Genomic DNA, 18,385 nt, shown 5'->3' on the forward strand with positions numbered 1-18,385 from the left:
TCTTGTTTTTCGTTCGGCGGGACAACGCGGACCCGTACATCGGTATTGATGTTATAATAACAATAACGACATAACCGGCTGTTAAACCAGTTGGACACTACGAATATAATAATATGCACATAAATTATGCGCCGTACAACACGTCGCGCACGTGCGTGTACAGACAAAAACACAGACGTGTACGTTCGATGATGATGAACAACAAGTGCCGCGAGCGCGCGCGTTCGTTTGTTCGACGTCGATTTATCATCCGGTGGAAAACAAAAAACGACGACGGGACGCGTGGCTCGGAATCCGCGAGAACACACGCGAGCGCGCGCGTATAATTACCAGCCGAACACGTTACAATTGGCGTCGTTTAGACGGCGCGAGCGCGCGCGGCCCACAATAGACACCGATGGCATTGTCGCGGTTTTGCATATTTATTTTTTTTTCCCCCGACGGCACATCCGCGACCACGTCTAACCGACGTGCACAATTAACCCGTTCGGGCCGCCCCTCTCCCCGGTGACGGCGTGCACACACCGTTATTGGACGCGTTCCTCGCGAGAGTTTCCGCGTCAATCGCGTCGCTACGTCCTCGTCGGCACACGTACCACATCCGTCAGGTCACCGCAACCATGGTCGGTCACTGGAGTTTGTTCGTCGTCTTGTGCATATCGTCGCTCGTCGGAGACCTGGTGTTCGGAGTAAGTGGCCCATCCTTCCCCCTCCCCCCGTCATCGGTGACGACCCGCGCACCACTCGGAACCGCATCCGTTTCGGATAATTCTCTAGAAACGCACCTTCCGACCATCATTTTTACCATTTAGCACGTAGACCACCGACGTTCGCCGTTTTCTGTTTATCTTATTGCGTTCTTTACCACCGAAACCCGTTTGTACGTCAAACATTTGGCGCATACCTAATACACTACCGACCTGGTGTTCTCATCGGATTGTATAAAAAAGAAAAATTGTTTTTTTTTTTCAATGTCACCGTAATATGCACTTTTATATGTACAATTTGGATAGGTACTCGTACTTGCCCCTGAAAACGTTGTATTTCATATATGATACGTTTACTAAGACTGCTGCTCCGTAGTTAGTGCTGGATTTAACGGGGACGCTATGTACCGGAACCTCAAGATCGAAAGACCTCTAAACCAATATCTAAAACTGTCCGTTTCGTTATTTTAAATTTACCCATTAATCGTGGTACTTGAATTTCGGTTATTTTTTTTTTTTCTAGTTATTTAATATATCGAATTGTATTAAACAAATATAAAAGTGTTATGTTTCGCAAATTGTTTTAAATGGCATCCAATTAGTATTTGAACATCGGTCTCCTTAGATTCAGATCGGGACTGTCCGTAGTACAACTACAAGCTTTGGTACAAGGGCGTATTTGAGTTGAGACCATGGGGGGGGAGGCGAAACTAATTTTTCTTCGATACAAACTTAAAAATAATTTACATTTCATTACCTACAGCTTATGTTCCCAGTAGCGGATTTAAAAATTCAAATGAAGTCGACAAATCCAAAAGAGGGACCTCGTAATAAATGTATCACTAACATTCTTAGCCCCGTTTTACAAAACTGCTTGTAAACGATACAGTTTGTATTATAATTTTTTTTTTGTGGTAAAATTTAAAAAAAATTAACTACAATTTTTTTTGGGCCTTAGTAAACAATTTAGGAAGAGGCCCCATCGGCATCTGCCGATTAAACGACCATTAAATCCGCCACTGCATGTTCCTGTTATAATGATAGACCAGTGATTTATATTCTTAATTATTTATACATTACATTTTTTAAATAAATCAATGTATTATATTAAAAAAAAAAAAAAAATACGAGCCATGGGGGGGACAAATGCCCCCTTCGCCCCTCCTTCAAATAAGCCCTTGCTTTGATATTATTTAACACGGATTCTGTTTTAATTTAGAGTATGTTCCCGAATATACCATCGAACCCTTCGCCGCCGCCTGAGTTCATAACTACACATCAAGAAGTAAGGAACGTATATTCTTAATTCTAATTTTTTTTTTCCAATCTTCATCAATTGTAAATAGTCTAGTATTGATCATATATTGAGTATGCTTTAAGGTCAATTGGCCGTTAAAAAATTTAGCTACACCTGCAGAGGTAATCGTCGCGAAAGAAGTCAAAACCAACGACCGGGAGCTTCAAGTGGAACGGACGACACAAGAGAAAAACTGGGAAAGTGATCGCCAAGCTGTGGATGTTTCGCCAAAAATTATTGTGATCAACAATGAACAGAAACCAGTCAGTGGGATTTTAATTCACAACACAACACAAGATGGAAATAAAAAATTATCTCTGTCCATTAAATGATGAAGTACTAACACCAGAAGTACCTACCTATGCAACGTAAAAATTTTTATGTTTTTTTTTTTTCTGAACCGTTTATAATAATCATCAATCAAAATAATTGGGTTATAGAAATATAATATATGTACCTTATGCCTAGACGTTTTTCCATGATTTTCCAAATGTCACCTACATATCCTGAGATATCGTATATCACACTGGCATTCGTCAACAGCAACAAATAAGGCGGCATCTGGTTGTTGAAAAAAAAAATTGTAAATAACATTTTACTAAAGTTTATAAATTTAACTTAAAGAAAACAACAACAATCTGTAAAGCATTTACACTTGGATAATGCACTATACATACAATTTCAAGTCACTGCAAAAAAATCAAATCAAAGTTCCTATTTAAATGTCAAGTATGAAAAAGTGCCCATTTTTTGTGAAATGTAATTTGTATTAATTCTACAAAAATACAAAAATAATGAAATGGATGCAGACTTTGTTGTGTACTATCTGCATTTGGAATATATTTTTTAATGTTGTAACCCTATGCAAATGTGTAAAGAAAAAATTAATTTTGTAGTACTTATTAAAAGGAATTTCTAAGTTAAGACTAACAGGTAAAATGAGTTATTTTTATCTTTTTTGTTAATTTCGATTGAATGTGATTTATTTAACATACTTTAAAATACAATAAAAATAAAATAAAAATTTTTAAAATACTATATGGTTATAACAGATTAAGTATTTTGAAGTTCTATAAAAAAATAAAATATGTATTTATTTAATGAAATAGAAATTTTTTTATTAAATTGGTAAATAGTTAATACTCATAAATAAACAAATAGGTTAAAAATAGAAATAAATGCTTATTCTGGAGTATTATTAAATTTGTAAAGTACGAGCAGTTTCAGATTAAATATTTATCATCAGATATATACCGTCAATAAAATAACAACTCAGCAAACATAATAATACTGCAGAATAAGTATTTATTTATTTTTTATACAGACAGCTAAATTGTTAATTAAATTCTAAAAAATGATTTTGTTATATAATTAGAGAAGTTATATGGAATGAAATTAATTCACTAAATACAGCCTTGGGCTTAAATAATCTTTAATGTTTGGTCTAAAAATTAGAAAAAGAAAAATGGATAAATCAAAAATTAAGATAACCAAAATCATTAAAAATATTAATTATAACTAGTGTCATATAAATGTTACAATAAATAAACAAATTTACTAATTAGTACATTAGAGACAAACTATGTACAAGAAGATACAATCCATGATTTTAAGTATTTTTGGTCTTACAATTTTACTTACATGATCAACAATAACAGTAACTGATTGAGACATTTTTAATGACTGCACTAGCATTCAAAGTTATGGGTTTTAAAAATACAATATTTTAATGATAGAGATACGCCAGTTTGATAATGCTATTCAATATGACCATTGTTAATTTAAATTATTTGTTGATAGTACAACTACAATGTGGTAACAATGTGTCAAAATAAAATATTACATAAATATGTTAAAGTTATATGTAATTATATTTAATTATTAATTATAAAATAAGATTTGTATAAAATTCTAAAAATTAATATTTTTATTTACAAACATCGAAATTATTTATTACTTTTTACCAGGCGAAAATATCATAAATATTATATAAGACAGGTTAAATTTAAAAATAAGTATATGCATTTATTCTTATGTTTGGTACAAGTAAGCTAATAAGCCTTGGATATCTTTGTTCTGGTTATACAATGCTACTGCCTTACCAATGTGTTGATTGTGTGGAATGATATTTATAACTGAAAACAAACAAATATAATTAGACAAATTAAATACATAGAGTTAGACACCACTTAGTTGAAATCACATAACATTACTAAAATTAATAAATCATTTTAAAATATTCATCAAATGTCAATATTTAATACATATTTTACTAACATAACATTGTTTAATTTTGTAAATACCCAAAAGAAACTGTAGTAATGTTATGTGACAATAGATAAAACATCATTAGTAAAACAATGCATGTTATGTTTTTGTTCATGAATATAACAATTTTATTTTACGACAAAAAGTAGTGATGTTAGCATACTAAACTAATAAGAATATAAATCATTATCAATACAATATATTTAATAAGTATTTATAACTTTATTAAAAAAAAAAAAAAAAATGAAAATGTTTTGTAGTTTATACTCTTAAAATAATAACTAAGGATTGTTAAAAATTATTATTATTTACATATATATCAATACAAATAAAATATAAAATATATTTTTACTAGGAATATTATCAATATTGTAGTAATCCCATAGGTATTACAAGCACGTTAATGCTTAGTATTACAAGACTATAAGCATAGTAATCCTATCCTGGTTACGAAACCTTTGGGTAGTGCGAGCACGTCGAAGGTAATATCTTATAGACTAACCGAGGCCATAGAGACCTCGGCACCCATGAGTCTTTTTTCCTGTTTCCTTATGGTATTTCCGTTTTCCTTATTGTCGACCTTCCAGAAGCACGTAATGTAGGAATAACACTAGTATATATACAGATATGTTTGTATACTAGGGAAAAACTAACTTGTGTCTTCGCCTCAACTCATAGTCTATGTTTCACTCCTTGCGGCTGAACCATAGATTACCTTAGTATTTAAAGTTAGTTTTCATTGTACTTTTTAGTTAATTTAATAGTCTTACATTCATTTAACGTTCGTGTATTTTGTCTCAACCTCTGATATTTTCCATCTATCAATCAACAACGAGATCTCTGTCATTAAATAATCGTACGAGCTCAACACTATCAAGTTGAGGCTCGCTACAATATGATGAACTTAAATAATTTTTTTTCAAACATAAAATTTTTAAATTTTAATTTCATATAAATGACGTCTACTTAATTTGATGGGTATATTTTTAAATGCATTAAGTATATATATTAATAAACAAATAAAATACATTTAAAAAATGAATTATAAATTAATACTTACGTTTAAAATCATTATCATTTTCCTCAAGAATAATATTGTAATATAAGGGATTATTTTTCATGATAATTTTAATAATAGAATTTGATTCATGATTTTCAATACTCATACTAAGCTGTAAAAATTTTTCATACATATTCACTCCACTTTTGAATGAATTAATTTCTCTTTTAATTTTTTTCACAAGTCCTTTCTTTTCTATAAAAATAATGTATTTATATGATAAAAGAAATTTAAATATATTTACTTAAGTTTTTAAATATTATACCTTTAAGAATTTTAGTAAGTTGACCTTTAGAAGTATCAATCATATCTTTCAATTTGTCTTCTTCAGCTTCCAAAAGTCTACATTCATTGTTAATAGATTCTGAGCGATTGAATTCGGCCTGCACTATATCTTGTTCACTTTTAATTTTTTCAGTCAAAAACCTATTTTTATTACGGCCTTCACTAATTTTTGTGTTAACATCAGAAAGTTGTTCTAAAATTTAAAATTAGTAAATTATAATAATAAAATATCAAAATAAGTATAGCTACTTGATATTTTGTAGTTTTCATCTATTTTTTGTGCATATAGTTTTATTCTGTTATTATATAACTGTTTTAGTTGATTAGTAACATTTTCACACTCATTTTCATAAGATAATTTGTGGTCTGAGATTAACTTGTCAATGTCAATATTATAATATCTCTCCATAATGTAAACTGAAAATAAAAAAAAAATTGGATGTACATTTTTTTATAGATATTGTAAATATTCTACATTTTAACTTAATCTTAATTTAGAAAGGAAAACATTTATGTCCAAATTTATCTAATAATCTTATATTTCTAAACCATTAAAAATGTTGATTGCAGAAATGGTTACATGATTTTAATGGTTATATTATAATAATTAATTTAGCAAAAAAGTAACAATATAAGTTTAAGATTATTAATTAAAGAGGTCCTAGTAACAATATTAGATTCAAAAGTTAATACCATTAGTTTTAGTAAAGTGGTTTTAATCAATCACTAATATTATAATGCTGAACATAATTAAACAATAACATTTAAAAATAAAATGTATGCACTTAGATTAATATCATATGTGTCAATAGTAATACACAATGTATTGTGTAGTGCAATTAATTGTAATACAATAATGAAATATTTAAAATCTAATAAATTATAAATAAGTCACCATATGAAATACAAATGTCTACAGATAAAATGTATAAAGTGAACAGTTGGATAAAAATGCAATCAGCACTTGGCTTATCAAGTAACAGGGTTTGCTATATAATAGGAAAATAAAAAGACAAACCATTTGTTATCGAAAATACCACACTGAAAATTGTTAGTATATTGCAATCATTTGAGTTAATTTGGCTTGCTTACCTTAAAAGTGTATGGGTAAACAGATTTTCCGGTAGAATGAAACGATATACATTCGCACCGCACACAATGAGAATTGCAATAATTACACAATGATTACACTACAGGTGACAAAAGCGTATGAAAAACGAAAACTTGACGTAAATACCGTAGTGTATTTATTTTTGACGAAAAATTCACTTAAATTGTAAATTGAAATTACGTTCCGCGTTTATTGTGTTCGACGACAGTTAGATAAGACAGATGATAACGGTCGTTTGAATATCCATAAAACAACCGTACGCGCATGCGCTGGCAATACATCTACTCTCACTCCGCGGACACGTTTTCCTCGGTTGCCATGAAGCAAAACCAGCCGTCGAACGCCATCTGTGAGTTTTCTCCTAGTTAGGAACGCTTTCGCGGCCTTCATCGTATTGTCCGATAGATGTGTTTAGAAGTACCAATCACAAACTGTTTTAGTTATTGACAGGAGTTCTCTCAGGTAAGTAAAATAATAAAATAATAACCGATAAGTCATGATGCAAAGCTCAGCATTATAACTGTACTTCAGTTTTATTTTTCTTCCATATTAAGTTTTAATTTGAATATAGTACAGAGTCGTACCGAGTCATTTTTATCCTAAGGCAGAACTGAACCAATGCGCCACCTATGTTGTAGAGTTGTCACACAAACAACTTTTAATATGTATAATACGATTCGGAAAAATCTGAAAAAATGCAATTGGGTTTCTAGCAAAACAAGAAATCACATTTCTTAAAATAAGTTAATTATTTATTATTTTGGCGCTCCCCAGGTTAGGGGAGCTTTAGGCGTCCAAGGAAAGTGCCTCGCTCACCTCACCCTAGTTACGGCTCTGACATCTATTATGCAAGGTAGCATGATGGTACTACCATCCTGCAGCCTTACACTTGCGGGTGGATCACCGGTAGGGTTAATCGCCCAGGTTGAGAACCACGGTTTTAAATTGTACCTATATTAAATAATTACAATAGCTTACAAATTTTGTAATACACATCGATAGTAATTAGGGAAAGGGAGTGAAGGGAGTGTAAACCTTCAAAGAAAAGTAGCATTCATTTTTTTGTTAAATATCATTATGGGTATTTATAATTTAGTTACTTAAACCAGTTAACCAGTTACTTAAAGGGTCAAGGAAGCTCATATATTTTTAGAGAGTAAACAAAATACTTTCACATGAAATAACTGATTTTCCTGAACATTTAAACAAATTAAATTTGTTTTATCCGAAAGTCATAAATTAAGAATCATTTTTAACAAAATTGCTCCCACCATAAAAAAAAAATACTCGATTACCACCACTGAAACTATTATATAACATTATTTGTACTACGGAAAGATGTTTGCCGATCTTCGTGTATTATCTCATATATGAAAGCGTTTCCCAACATTTTTTCATTCCCATATTCGTAATTTCAAAACGCTTATTGGTGATAAATTGTACAACGATTTGTTTATATAAATCGTGTATAATTGTCACCTGAATTGTATTCGGCTTCGCGTGGAACAGCCATGGTCGAGGTAAAAATGGTTCTGAGAACTGCAAAGTGTTGAACTTCGTTTAGAATTTATGTATTTTCGTACTATATGTATACAAGCGTATAAAATTTCAATTATTGATGTTGGGTGTAACAGATATAATTTACCACTAATAAGTATTGTAAAAAAATGTACTGGTTGAAATACAACTGGTTGTTATGTTATACAAATCAACAAAACAAAATAATATTAGTTCATTACGTTTTTTTGACAGTACAGATATTAGTATGTGAATCAATCTTATGTTTTTTCAATATTTTTTTTTTTACGCATTTGATCATCAAGGCAAGATGGCGATTGATTATAAATATATGGTGGTTGAATTAAAAAAGGACGGACAAGCTATGATGAAGAGCATTTTATCAAATTGTATCACGGTCGTATAATAACATTTTTTTAGTTAATAGTTAGTACTTAAGTAAAATCAATTTAATTATTATTAACTATAGTAAAATCTTGTTAAGACGCTCTCGATACATGGTAAATTGCACCCAATACATTTCAGATATGCATTTAAATGTAGAAATACAGTACATTTTTGTTTCAATATTCGAAAAAAATGTATGTATGTGTTAGTAGATTTATTTTTTAATAAACTAGACACTAATGATATGTAATGACCATTATAATACCTATGAACACTAAATAGTTGAAGGAAGTGATTAGCACAATACTCAAATATATCATCAACAAATAACATTTCTGATTTACATAATATTCCTAAATTTATTATTCCTAAAATTCCTACAACATATGATTACGAATTCGCTATATAAATCATAAATCGCTTGTATATATAGTTACAAACGGCTTTTCCACTAAAATATAACATACATTTTATTAATATTATTATTAAAAAAAAAAATATAAACTATGAGTGCAGTTTACTATACCCATTTTAGAAACAAAAAAATATCGGTGCAATTTACTATACTATTTTTATTACCGTCTCAATGTGGGCACAATTTACAATCGCCTCCTTTAAAACGTTTTAAACGGGATATTAGACAAAAAAAAAAAGTTCATGGTATTACATTAAATTTATTACATAAAAATAATACCTATACAATAAATATATAAATGTAGAACGATGCATACACATTTACGACTTACAAGGTTATTATATTAAATTACATATACGTTTATGTTAGGTTATATTATTTTTTGAAAAAAAAGTGGCAGGTAATGGTTTTATATTAGGTAAACTGTGTATGTATTATTTTTTTAAAAAAGTTTTAATAGTTTGTTGTTTCAATGAGTTTGTTCTATAATAATTTAATAAGAACTTTTCCATCCTACCAAATATAAAAGCATATTTTTGGAGAGGTGTTTGTCCCAATGAAGATTGTAATATATACAAAATATATATTTTTATCGAATGAGTGTTCAGAAAACAAAGCGGATTATACGTATTAAACGTTATTTTCAATGTTAAAAGAACTACGCGTACTAAAGACCGGAAAAAATCCACGTATTAAACAGGATAGCGTATTAGCCGGGAGCGGCTTATGGGGTATTACTGTAGTGGTTAAGTGCATGATTTAATTAGCAGTAATTAAATATAGTTACAATAGTTTAGATAGAGTTAATTGTGTAGTTAATATTAGCTAGTCATAATTTGATCATATTATTTAGTTTTATATTAGATTAAATTTAATTGATAATTTTTACCCAATAATTGAATGTAAGGTTTATTTAATAATAGTTAACTATAATTATAATTATTTAACATTAGTTAACTCCCTTAACTACTTCTAACTATAACTAATATTAGTTGGCAGTAATTTGGTCATAAAATTAAGTTTTGTGATATGTTAAATTAAATTAAATAAATAATTTTTACCTAATAATTTAATGTAAAGTTTATTTAGTGTAGTTAACAATAATTATAATTATTTAGCATTAGTTAATTGTAGTTAATATTAGTTAGTCGTAGTTTGATCATAACATTTAGTTTTATGATAAGTTAAATTAAATTAATAATTTTTACCTAATAATTTAATGTAAGGTTTATTTAATAGTAGTTAAATATAATTATAATTATTTAGCATTAGTTAACTGTAGTTAATATTAGTTGCCAGTAGTTTGGTCAAAAAATTAAGTTTTTTTTTTAATAGGTTAAGTTAAATTAAATAAATCATTTTTATTTTATAATTAAATTGAAGGTCTATTTAGTGATAGTTAAATATAATTATAATTATTTAATATTAGTTAGCAGTAGTTTGATCATAACATTTAGTTTCATACTAAGTTAAATTAAGTAGATAATTCTTACCTAATAATTTAATGTCAGTTTCATTTAGTGGTAATCAAATATAGTTAGAATAATTTAGAAATAGTTAATTGTGTATTTAATATTAGTTCGTTGTAGTTTGATCATAACATTTAGTTTTATGATATGTTAAATTAAATTAAATAAATAATTTATACCTAATAATTCAGGGGCGTCATTTCAACTTTTGAAAGGGTGGGCTAACTGATTAAATTTGTCGACTTCATTATATTTAAAAAATTATGGTTACCTATATATTTAAATATTTGATATTTATGGACGATAGACTATCAATAAAATATTTTTTCGGAACAAAACATGTAAGATTAGTAGGATGAGTAATGAATAATGATGTCATGATGATAAACAAAGAAAATGAAACTTTTCAATTTACACAATTAAATAATAACATTAACAGGTTAAGCGCCAAGACGAAAAATTCAGTTTTGAATATAGTGCCACGTAGGGTTTTGAAGCCGGTCATGCAGTACTTGTTTTTGTCGCCACGTAGGGTCTCCAAAACCTTCATTTTACATATTTTCTTAAGGAATTCAAATAAAACGTGACCCATAGGACAAGTTTGTAAAATGGTTCATTGAAATACCATAGCATTTTAATTATATAGCCAATTTATAATATAGTTTATATCAAGAAAATTGTATACGAGTTATCAGTGGCGGTCAAATGATTTTGTCATGGGGGGGGATGTTGCTGATTTTTTAATATGCACTACTATTAATCATTAAAATATAATTTATGGTTATGCCTAATATCAATTTTTTTAAATTCAGGTAAATCGTTACTTTATTTATAGCATATAGGTAGGTATACAATATTACTAATATTAACAATATTTGTATTATATTATTAAATCTATTTTTTTGTTTTTTTTTGCTAATTCATCCAGCACTTCATTGGATGTTATATTTATAATTCCCCGATGAACAGCCATAGTGGCCAAACCATTGAGACGACTCTAGAATAATAAAATTACACAATTAACAAATATATATATATATATATTTTAACATAATGTACTAATGTCTAATATACAAAGCATTATATTGACATTTCAAACATGCTAATAAGTTATAAATTAACAAAACCTAAAAAGTTAGTGTATAATGTATATTTGAACTGTTAATTTAATACTTATTCCAATTATAGGTTATTATATTATATTATTTTATAATAAATACAGCAAACTTACCTCCCCCATAGTATTTCTCAAATATGTTTTCAACCGTTTGAGGCATGAAAACATTCTTTCTGGTGTGGCCGTTGATACCGGAAGTGTGCAAAATATTTGTAATAAAACAAACAAATTAGGAAATAATTCATTATTACATAACTTGATAGCATCAAGTCCTGTTTTTGGAGATTTTCCTAAGCGTAAAAGTTTTGTATGCCATAAACTCAATTCTGCTTTTACAGTTTGAATATCAGTAGGAAGGTAAAGATGTACTAAATCATCAAAACCCTCAGAATCATAATCATTCGAAAATAAACATTGAAAACCTTGAAAAGTTATTGTTAAATATAATTAAACTTAATTTACAATAAATGTGTTAATTTTGTAAATAACTTAAAATTATATGTTTTATTTTCATTTTTAAAATAGTGCTATTCAAGTATTCAACTATTATTTATCAAAATATAAAACAAAACTCCAAAAATTCTACGATGTGCCAAAAACCTATCCTCCAATTGGTTTATAAAGAAGTCAATATAAGGGAGACATATAGATACTCGGAAATATTGCTCAGGATCGGGTGTAGAACCATCATCTGTTATATTTGGATTATCTCTGTATATCTGTCTCTTATTAATCCGTTTAATTTTAATATGAAAATCCAAGAATTCAGCCATTTCCTAATCAAATATTAAAATATAAAAGTTTTATTGCAGTTAAAATTGTACATTTCCATATTTAACTAAAAATATTTAAGTCTCAATCAAAGATCATATATTGCTTACCTGTGCTTTTTTGAACATTTTATTAAATTCTGTACTAATATTAGTTCTTAAGTTTTTAAGTACGGTAACATTATCACCTGCAAGATCTATAGCTTCCTTTAAATCAATGCCTTTACTTTGTAGTAATTTACATAATGGTAAACCATAAGAAAATAATACCTAAAATCAATATATTTTAAAATAATTTATAAAAATAAAATGTAATATATTTTAAAGATTCTATAATTACATTTACAATTTGAAGTGATACCAAAAATTCAGAATCAAGCGCTCTAATTAAAATAGAAGCATCAGTTGCAGCAGTATCTTTCCAACTAGAAATGTCTTCTAAGGATATCACTACAAAGTTAAAAAGTTCTATAAAATCATTTACAGCTTCATATCTCTGAACCCATCTTGTTGCGCATAAACGCTTTAAGCTTTTTACATTTGGGTCTAGATCACTTTCTTTAATTTTATTTAAAAGCACATTTTGGCGTTTAGGAGAATTAAAAAAGCTATACATTTTTTCTATAATGCCTAAGCAATTTCTAATAGGCTGAATATTACTAGCTTTAGATACTGCTAAATTGAGGCTATGAGCAGCACAATGCACATATAATGCTCTAGGGTATGAATCCCTTATAACAGTTTGAACACCTTTTAGATGTCCAGACATATTATTCGCACCATCATAACCTTGACCTACCATGTTATTACAGTCAATTCCACAAGCATTTAAACCTAAAATTAAAAATAATTTGCATGCATATCATTTTGTAAGAGTAAAAAACTAAGTTGCTATGAAATAAAATAATCTTATTATTTATTACCATTGAGAATAACTTTAGTCAAATTTTCTCCTGTAAGACTTTGAACTTCTATGAATTTCAAAAAGCTCTCATTTATGCAAACGTTTTCTCCAGATCCACTTAAATACCTGACACATAAAGTGAGTTGCTCTTTTACTGATACATCTGTAGTCTCATCGACTAACACGGAAAAGAAACCTGATTCATTAACAATTTTAACAATTTTTTTTAAAATAATATCTCCACATGTTTCTATTATCTCATTTTGTGTTCGATTACTAATATATTTGTTTTTAGACTCTGTTTCTAAATAAGATTTCATATAGTCTATATCTTTAGCTTTATACTTTAATATTGCACGAAAATTCCCTTCATTTTCATTTGATTCACCTAAACAATAAAACAAAAATACAATACAAACTACTATAAAGTATAAAATACACTATGTTATTAATTACTCTTATAACTTATAAAACAGTCTAATAAAATAATAAAATACTAAATATTAATTTTAGTCATATGACATTTTTTTTTAATTTCTACTTGAGACTTAAAAGTTGTTAACTATAATATAATGTTATATATACATTATACATACGACTGAAACAAATAGGACCATAATCTCTATGACCTCTTAATGCTATTTCCTGTTGGCCGCATAACATAATGCATTCAATAATTGGGATTAAACGCTTTCGATTTATTTCAATCTGTTTTGTTCTAAAAATTAAATTGAAAAATGTAGTTCAAATATATTTCTTACATTTATAGATTTTTATAAAATTAAGTTTATTTATTATTTTGATGTACCTTTCACTATCAATAAGATTTATTATTGAAGAACTTTTATTTGAATAAACATTTAAAAAGTTATCAGATTTAAGCAAAGCTGTTTTATGGTATTCTAAATTTCCGTGTTTCTTAAACACCTATCAAAAAAATTGAAATATTATTATATATAACATTTTGAATAAATTTATAAATATACATACTTCTGTAGCTTTTTTGTAATTAGTAAAAGCCTCCACTACCAGGGTTCCTAATTTTTGACCACCAACGCCACCAACTTTTGAAAATACAACACAGAATTTGCAAAAAGCACCTTGGTACTTTTCAGAATATGCCAGCCAGTTATGAGCATTCAGCCAATGGTGCTTGAACTTTAAGCCTCTCTTGGCATTACAATCGAGTAAAGGATATGTATATGTAGCTGGTGGTATCCACACATCTTTAAGAATCTTAATCAATTTTGGTTTTATTAGTTGTCAAAATGAACAAACACTACACATGGTACATGTATAATTAACGACTGACAAAATATTTAATTCTTACCAAATATCTATCAGCATCAGTCAAAGTACTGTTAATATAACAGCCAATATCATGGACATTGAAATCAACAGCCTAATACAATAGATAATTTGAATTAATATTCTCATTTCCCACATAAATAAAATAATTTTACATTAATTAGTTAAACAAATATTACCGGCAAGTCCACAACTTCATTTTCTGTAATGATCTTAGGTATCTTACTATTTTTTTCATTCGCGTGTTTTATGGGAGACTTGGTAGAGCAAGTAAAATATGTGGTTATTTTTCTTTTATTAGACATTATCACAATCACAATTTATAGCAGACAGTCATAAAAATATATAATGCGCACACAGTATGACTGTACGCGACACGAATAACGGGACGACAGTTAACACTGTGGTCTGTGTAACAAAATATTGTGACAAACGTAATAATAATCGACGAATTTGGCCAACTATAATGACATAGCTACGTATTATTTACCGATGGGCCGGTCAAGGGAGGAGTGTGTTGTTATTCACGATCACCGAGCTGGGTAATTCCCGTATATTTTGTATAAGCAACTAATTACTAAATATTAATAATAATAACAGTCTTGTTCCTAGAACGAGTCTAGAATCTAGATAATAATATACGCTCATGCCTCATAAGCGTTATTTTAAGAAAAATTAAAACAAAATGTAATACATTAACATTATTATAGTACAATAAACATAAATGTAATTGTTATAAATATAAAGAAAAAAAAAGCCATAGGGGGGGATCTATCCCCCTCATCCCCCCCCGTTTGACCGCCACTGCGAGTTATTTTCATATGATTATTACTATTATATTATGTAAATATTCGTTAACACTTACAAATTTAATATAATATTATCATTTTTACTCTGTACTCATTTCTGTTCAAACGTTTATGGGTGTATCGAATACGTTTGGATAACATTGAACATGGGTAAACATAGTGCAAAAATACATAAAGTGTTTAGAGAGTATAGTGAAAAAAAACCGTAAGAAAACCATAATTAAAAAAGTCATGTAATTACTGCAATTGGACAACGGTAAAAAATGCAACTCGTCAACTAAACTACATTTAAGATTGTTGTAAATGCCCAAAAAACATTAGATGTCTTTAAATCTGATGCAACTCATTCAACTGATACAAGTATGTGGTATAAGTTTTAGTTTTATTTTATTACTTTATCACAAGGTAACTTAAAAACAGTTTTAAATCCATGGATACTCACTTTCTTATTGATAATTGTAGTTTTTTAATTACCTACTAGGAAGTTAAATATAGGTATAAAATTATCATTTATTCGTGAATTTAAAACATTTTTAAGTCACTTTACACATAGTTATCATAGTCATATATGGTGACTAGATGACCAGATATTTAATGTAATAATTATTTATGGAAAAATAGAGTAGGTACCTACTATCTAATAGTAGGTATATATAGTAAGTACCTATTATTTACATTAATTATTTATCAACCCTTATTGTTTTTGAAACTTAACATACTGAAATTTCATAGTGTTAAATCTTACTGTATTTAAAATTTAATATGTAACTTTTTTGACAAACAAAATTTAATTAATAATAAAGTTTAAAAATTAAAAATGAAACAAAATCAAATTAATTTAATGACTAATGGGTCTTATTAATTTGTTCTACCTAAATAATGTGAAACATACATAAAAATTAAACATATATAAAAGAAAAACAATTTTTTTTTAAATACTGAAAAATTTTACAATCTTATATTTTATGAAATATTCAAACACTAATTATATTACGTTTCAAATAAAAATCAATTAAAATCCTTTGTGTTAAACGTTGACTACCATTGGAATGTAAATTTTTGCATATGAAAAAGCACTAATAATAAACTTAAAAGTCTTACTTTTAATAAAAATTATAATACTCAAAATAACTTAGGTATATCAATAACGATGACACGAAATGAATTTGTTTTCGTGAAGGTATGTTATTATGGTGACGGTACATAATTGTTATTTTAAGAGAAAACGGAAATGTTTGACGAGATCGGAAGAATCTTTTAAAACTATTATTTCAATATATATAATTTCCTTACTGTTTTTGTGTATTACTGAAGGCGTTGAAAACTTTTGCAGAACATTCAATCTTCCACGAAATTCTTGAAAAATTCCAAAATTGCTCCCTTACTTATTGAATAACTTTCATCCCAAAAGATAATTTCATCAACCATCACAAAGTTCTCATTACACTCGTGAGTGTTATACAATAAAGAAATCGAAATGATAAACACAAAGGTAAACGGTAATTGAAATTAAAAAATGACTCTTTAGGTATAACATTTTTGCCACACCTGTAGGTACTGAAAGTTTGGTTTTCGACCACGGTCGAAGCGTTGGAATGTTTCATTTATCCGTCCAGCGAGTGGTAAGATGGGAATCCCATAGTTTCGGGCGGTAAAGTGGAAATCTTAAAAAGTGCGGTGCGAGGGAAAGTGGAAATCCCTATAACACCGTGTAGTAAAATGGAAACGTCTAAGAGCGCTGGCCGCGTATTCCTAGCACAACCAGAAATTTAAATGTATACCACGGTTCGTACAAAACATAAACTTTTGGTTAAATCTTATACACATATCACAACCTCCTTGCGCGACGCATAAACATTTAAACATATTTCGTTTTCATTGTTCCCACACAAGTGCGTTGGACGTTACGGATAAATTTGTTTTGCGCGATTTGTATAATAATTCGAATTAGAAAATAAGATCGTTCGCGCAAGTGTCACGTCGCCGTTCAAATTATCCCATTTTGTGTTAACCGGAGCTCCTGATAACGGTGTCGGTTCGACCGGTGCGTTATCGCGGTACGATTATCACCGGTCCATGGACGCCATTACAGCCGGGACTTTTTTCCGCCGACACTTTTTTTGCGAATGTCCGACTCGTCGTTTTTCCCGTGCCACCGGCCGTGTGTTTTTGTGGTTGCGGTATAGCGCGGTAGAGTCGCCATCTCCGAGAACAACTTCGTGTGCGTGACGACTGTTCGAACCGTAGCTGACACGTGTCCGTGAAATTTTCTTTCGGTTATCGTCGTGCGCGGAGAAGCCAGTTATTGTAAATCGAGACCGACGCCGCTGATCAACCGATTCTTCTGTCGGTTGTAGCGTTCGTCGCACGTGTGAACACGGTCGCGTGGGCATAACCACTCGAACGCCAGACCGTCCAAGGTATTTTTAGATTTATCATATTTATTATTACTTTTTTTGTTAATATTACTGTGGCGCTTTTGGCCCGCTTATCCCGGCATTTATTATAATTTCATTAATTATCCTTGGTAAGTGTTCTTTATTGCAAACGACGCGAGTACGTCACACAATCGAATCAGTGATGGTTTGACCGCGAAGCGCGCAAACAAGCATAAATGCGAAAGATGACAATCGGTTCAGTAATTGTAGTGAACCATTAACTTCATAGGCGTAAACTGGGGGTCAAGAGGGGGCAATTGCCTCCCTAAAATAAATTAGGAAGGGTAGTGCCTCCTCTGATATTTAACATACCTTGTTTTAAAATAATTACAAAACAGCTATTACTATAACATTTTTTTTTTTTAAATCTTAATTTTAAATTTTCACTTATCTAACATAATGTTAGAAAGTGAATAATTTTATGTTATAATAAGTAGGTAGTAAAACGGCGTTTATCATCGGACACCCTTTTCGTTAGATATGTAATTATATTTTTGCCCCCCTCCCCCTAATAAATTTCCA

General features: G+C 29.3%; 4 protein-coding genes across 6 annotated transcripts in view; 1 reads left to right on the top strand and 3 right to left on the bottom strand.

Annotated features, from left to right (window-relative positions):
* Positions 1-2,982, bottom strand: part of LOC112684870 — a 29,792-nt gene extending 26,810 nt beyond the window's left edge. The window contains exon 1 of the mRNA XM_025556586.1: positions 2,462-2,982. Coding sequence (XP_025412371.1) covers positions 2,462-2,598 — 137 coding nt within the window. The 5' untranslated portion in view covers positions 2,599-2,982. The remainder of the gene's footprint in view (positions 1-2,461) is intronic.
* LOC112684871 lies at positions 205-2,808 on the top strand. The gene is made up of 3 exons (XM_025556587.1): positions 205-689; positions 1,927-1,992; positions 2,088-2,808. Exons 1-3 carry the CDS (start codon positions 621-623, stop codon positions 2,334-2,336), a joined length of 384 nt encoding a protein of 127 aa, XP_025412372.1. The 5' UTR covers positions 205-620; the 3' UTR covers positions 2,337-2,808.
* A 1,021-nt stretch (positions 2,983-4,003) lies between the features above and the next one.
* On the bottom strand, positions 4,004-6,976 carry LOC112684847. Of its 2 annotated transcripts, none has more exons than XM_025556552.1 (5): positions 6,710-6,976; positions 5,867-6,034; positions 5,598-5,810; positions 5,333-5,527; positions 4,004-4,139 (listed from the first exon to the last, which is right to left on the bottom strand). In XM_025556552.1, exons 2-5 carry the CDS (start codon positions 6,024-6,026, stop codon positions 4,036-4,038), a joined length of 672 nt encoding a protein of 223 aa, XP_025412337.1. In that variant the 5' UTR covers positions 6,027-6,034; positions 6,710-6,976; the 3' UTR covers positions 4,004-4,035. The 2 variants fall into 2 exon arrangements, with proteins under 2 accessions (XP_025412337.1, XP_025412338.1); XM_025556553.1 differs by lacking the exon at positions 6,710-6,976 and adding an exon at positions 6,311-6,409.
* A 5,196-nt stretch (positions 6,977-12,172) lies between these two features.
* On the bottom strand, positions 12,173-15,318 carry LOC112684865 (zinc finger MYM-type protein 1-like). 2 transcript variants are annotated; one of them, XM_025556576.1, is made up of 9 exons: positions 14,796-15,318; positions 14,639-14,710; positions 14,299-14,544; positions 14,117-14,235; positions 13,905-14,026; positions 13,328-13,696; positions 12,745-12,854; positions 12,516-12,674; positions 12,173-12,410 (listed from the first exon to the last, which is right to left on the bottom strand). In XM_025556576.1, the coding sequence occupies exons 1-9, from the start codon at positions 14,919-14,921 to the stop codon at positions 12,174-12,176; spliced, it is 1,560 nt and encodes a 519-aa protein (XP_025412361.1). In that variant the 5' UTR covers positions 14,922-15,318; the 3' UTR covers position 12,173. The 2 variants fall into 2 exon arrangements, with proteins under 2 accessions (XP_025412361.1, XP_025412360.1); XM_025556575.1 differs by having other exon boundaries at positions 12,745-13,238.
* Between the last annotated feature and the right edge of the window lie 3,067 nt (positions 15,319-18,385).

The sequence above is a fragment of the Sipha flava genome, unplaced genomic scaffold (genome assembly GCF_003268045.1).
Source record: "Sipha flava isolate LNK unplaced genomic scaffold, YSA_version1 258_pilon_pilon, whole genome shotgun sequence".
Taxonomy (NCBI): domain Eukaryota; kingdom Metazoa; phylum Arthropoda; class Insecta; order Hemiptera; family Aphididae; genus Sipha; species Sipha flava.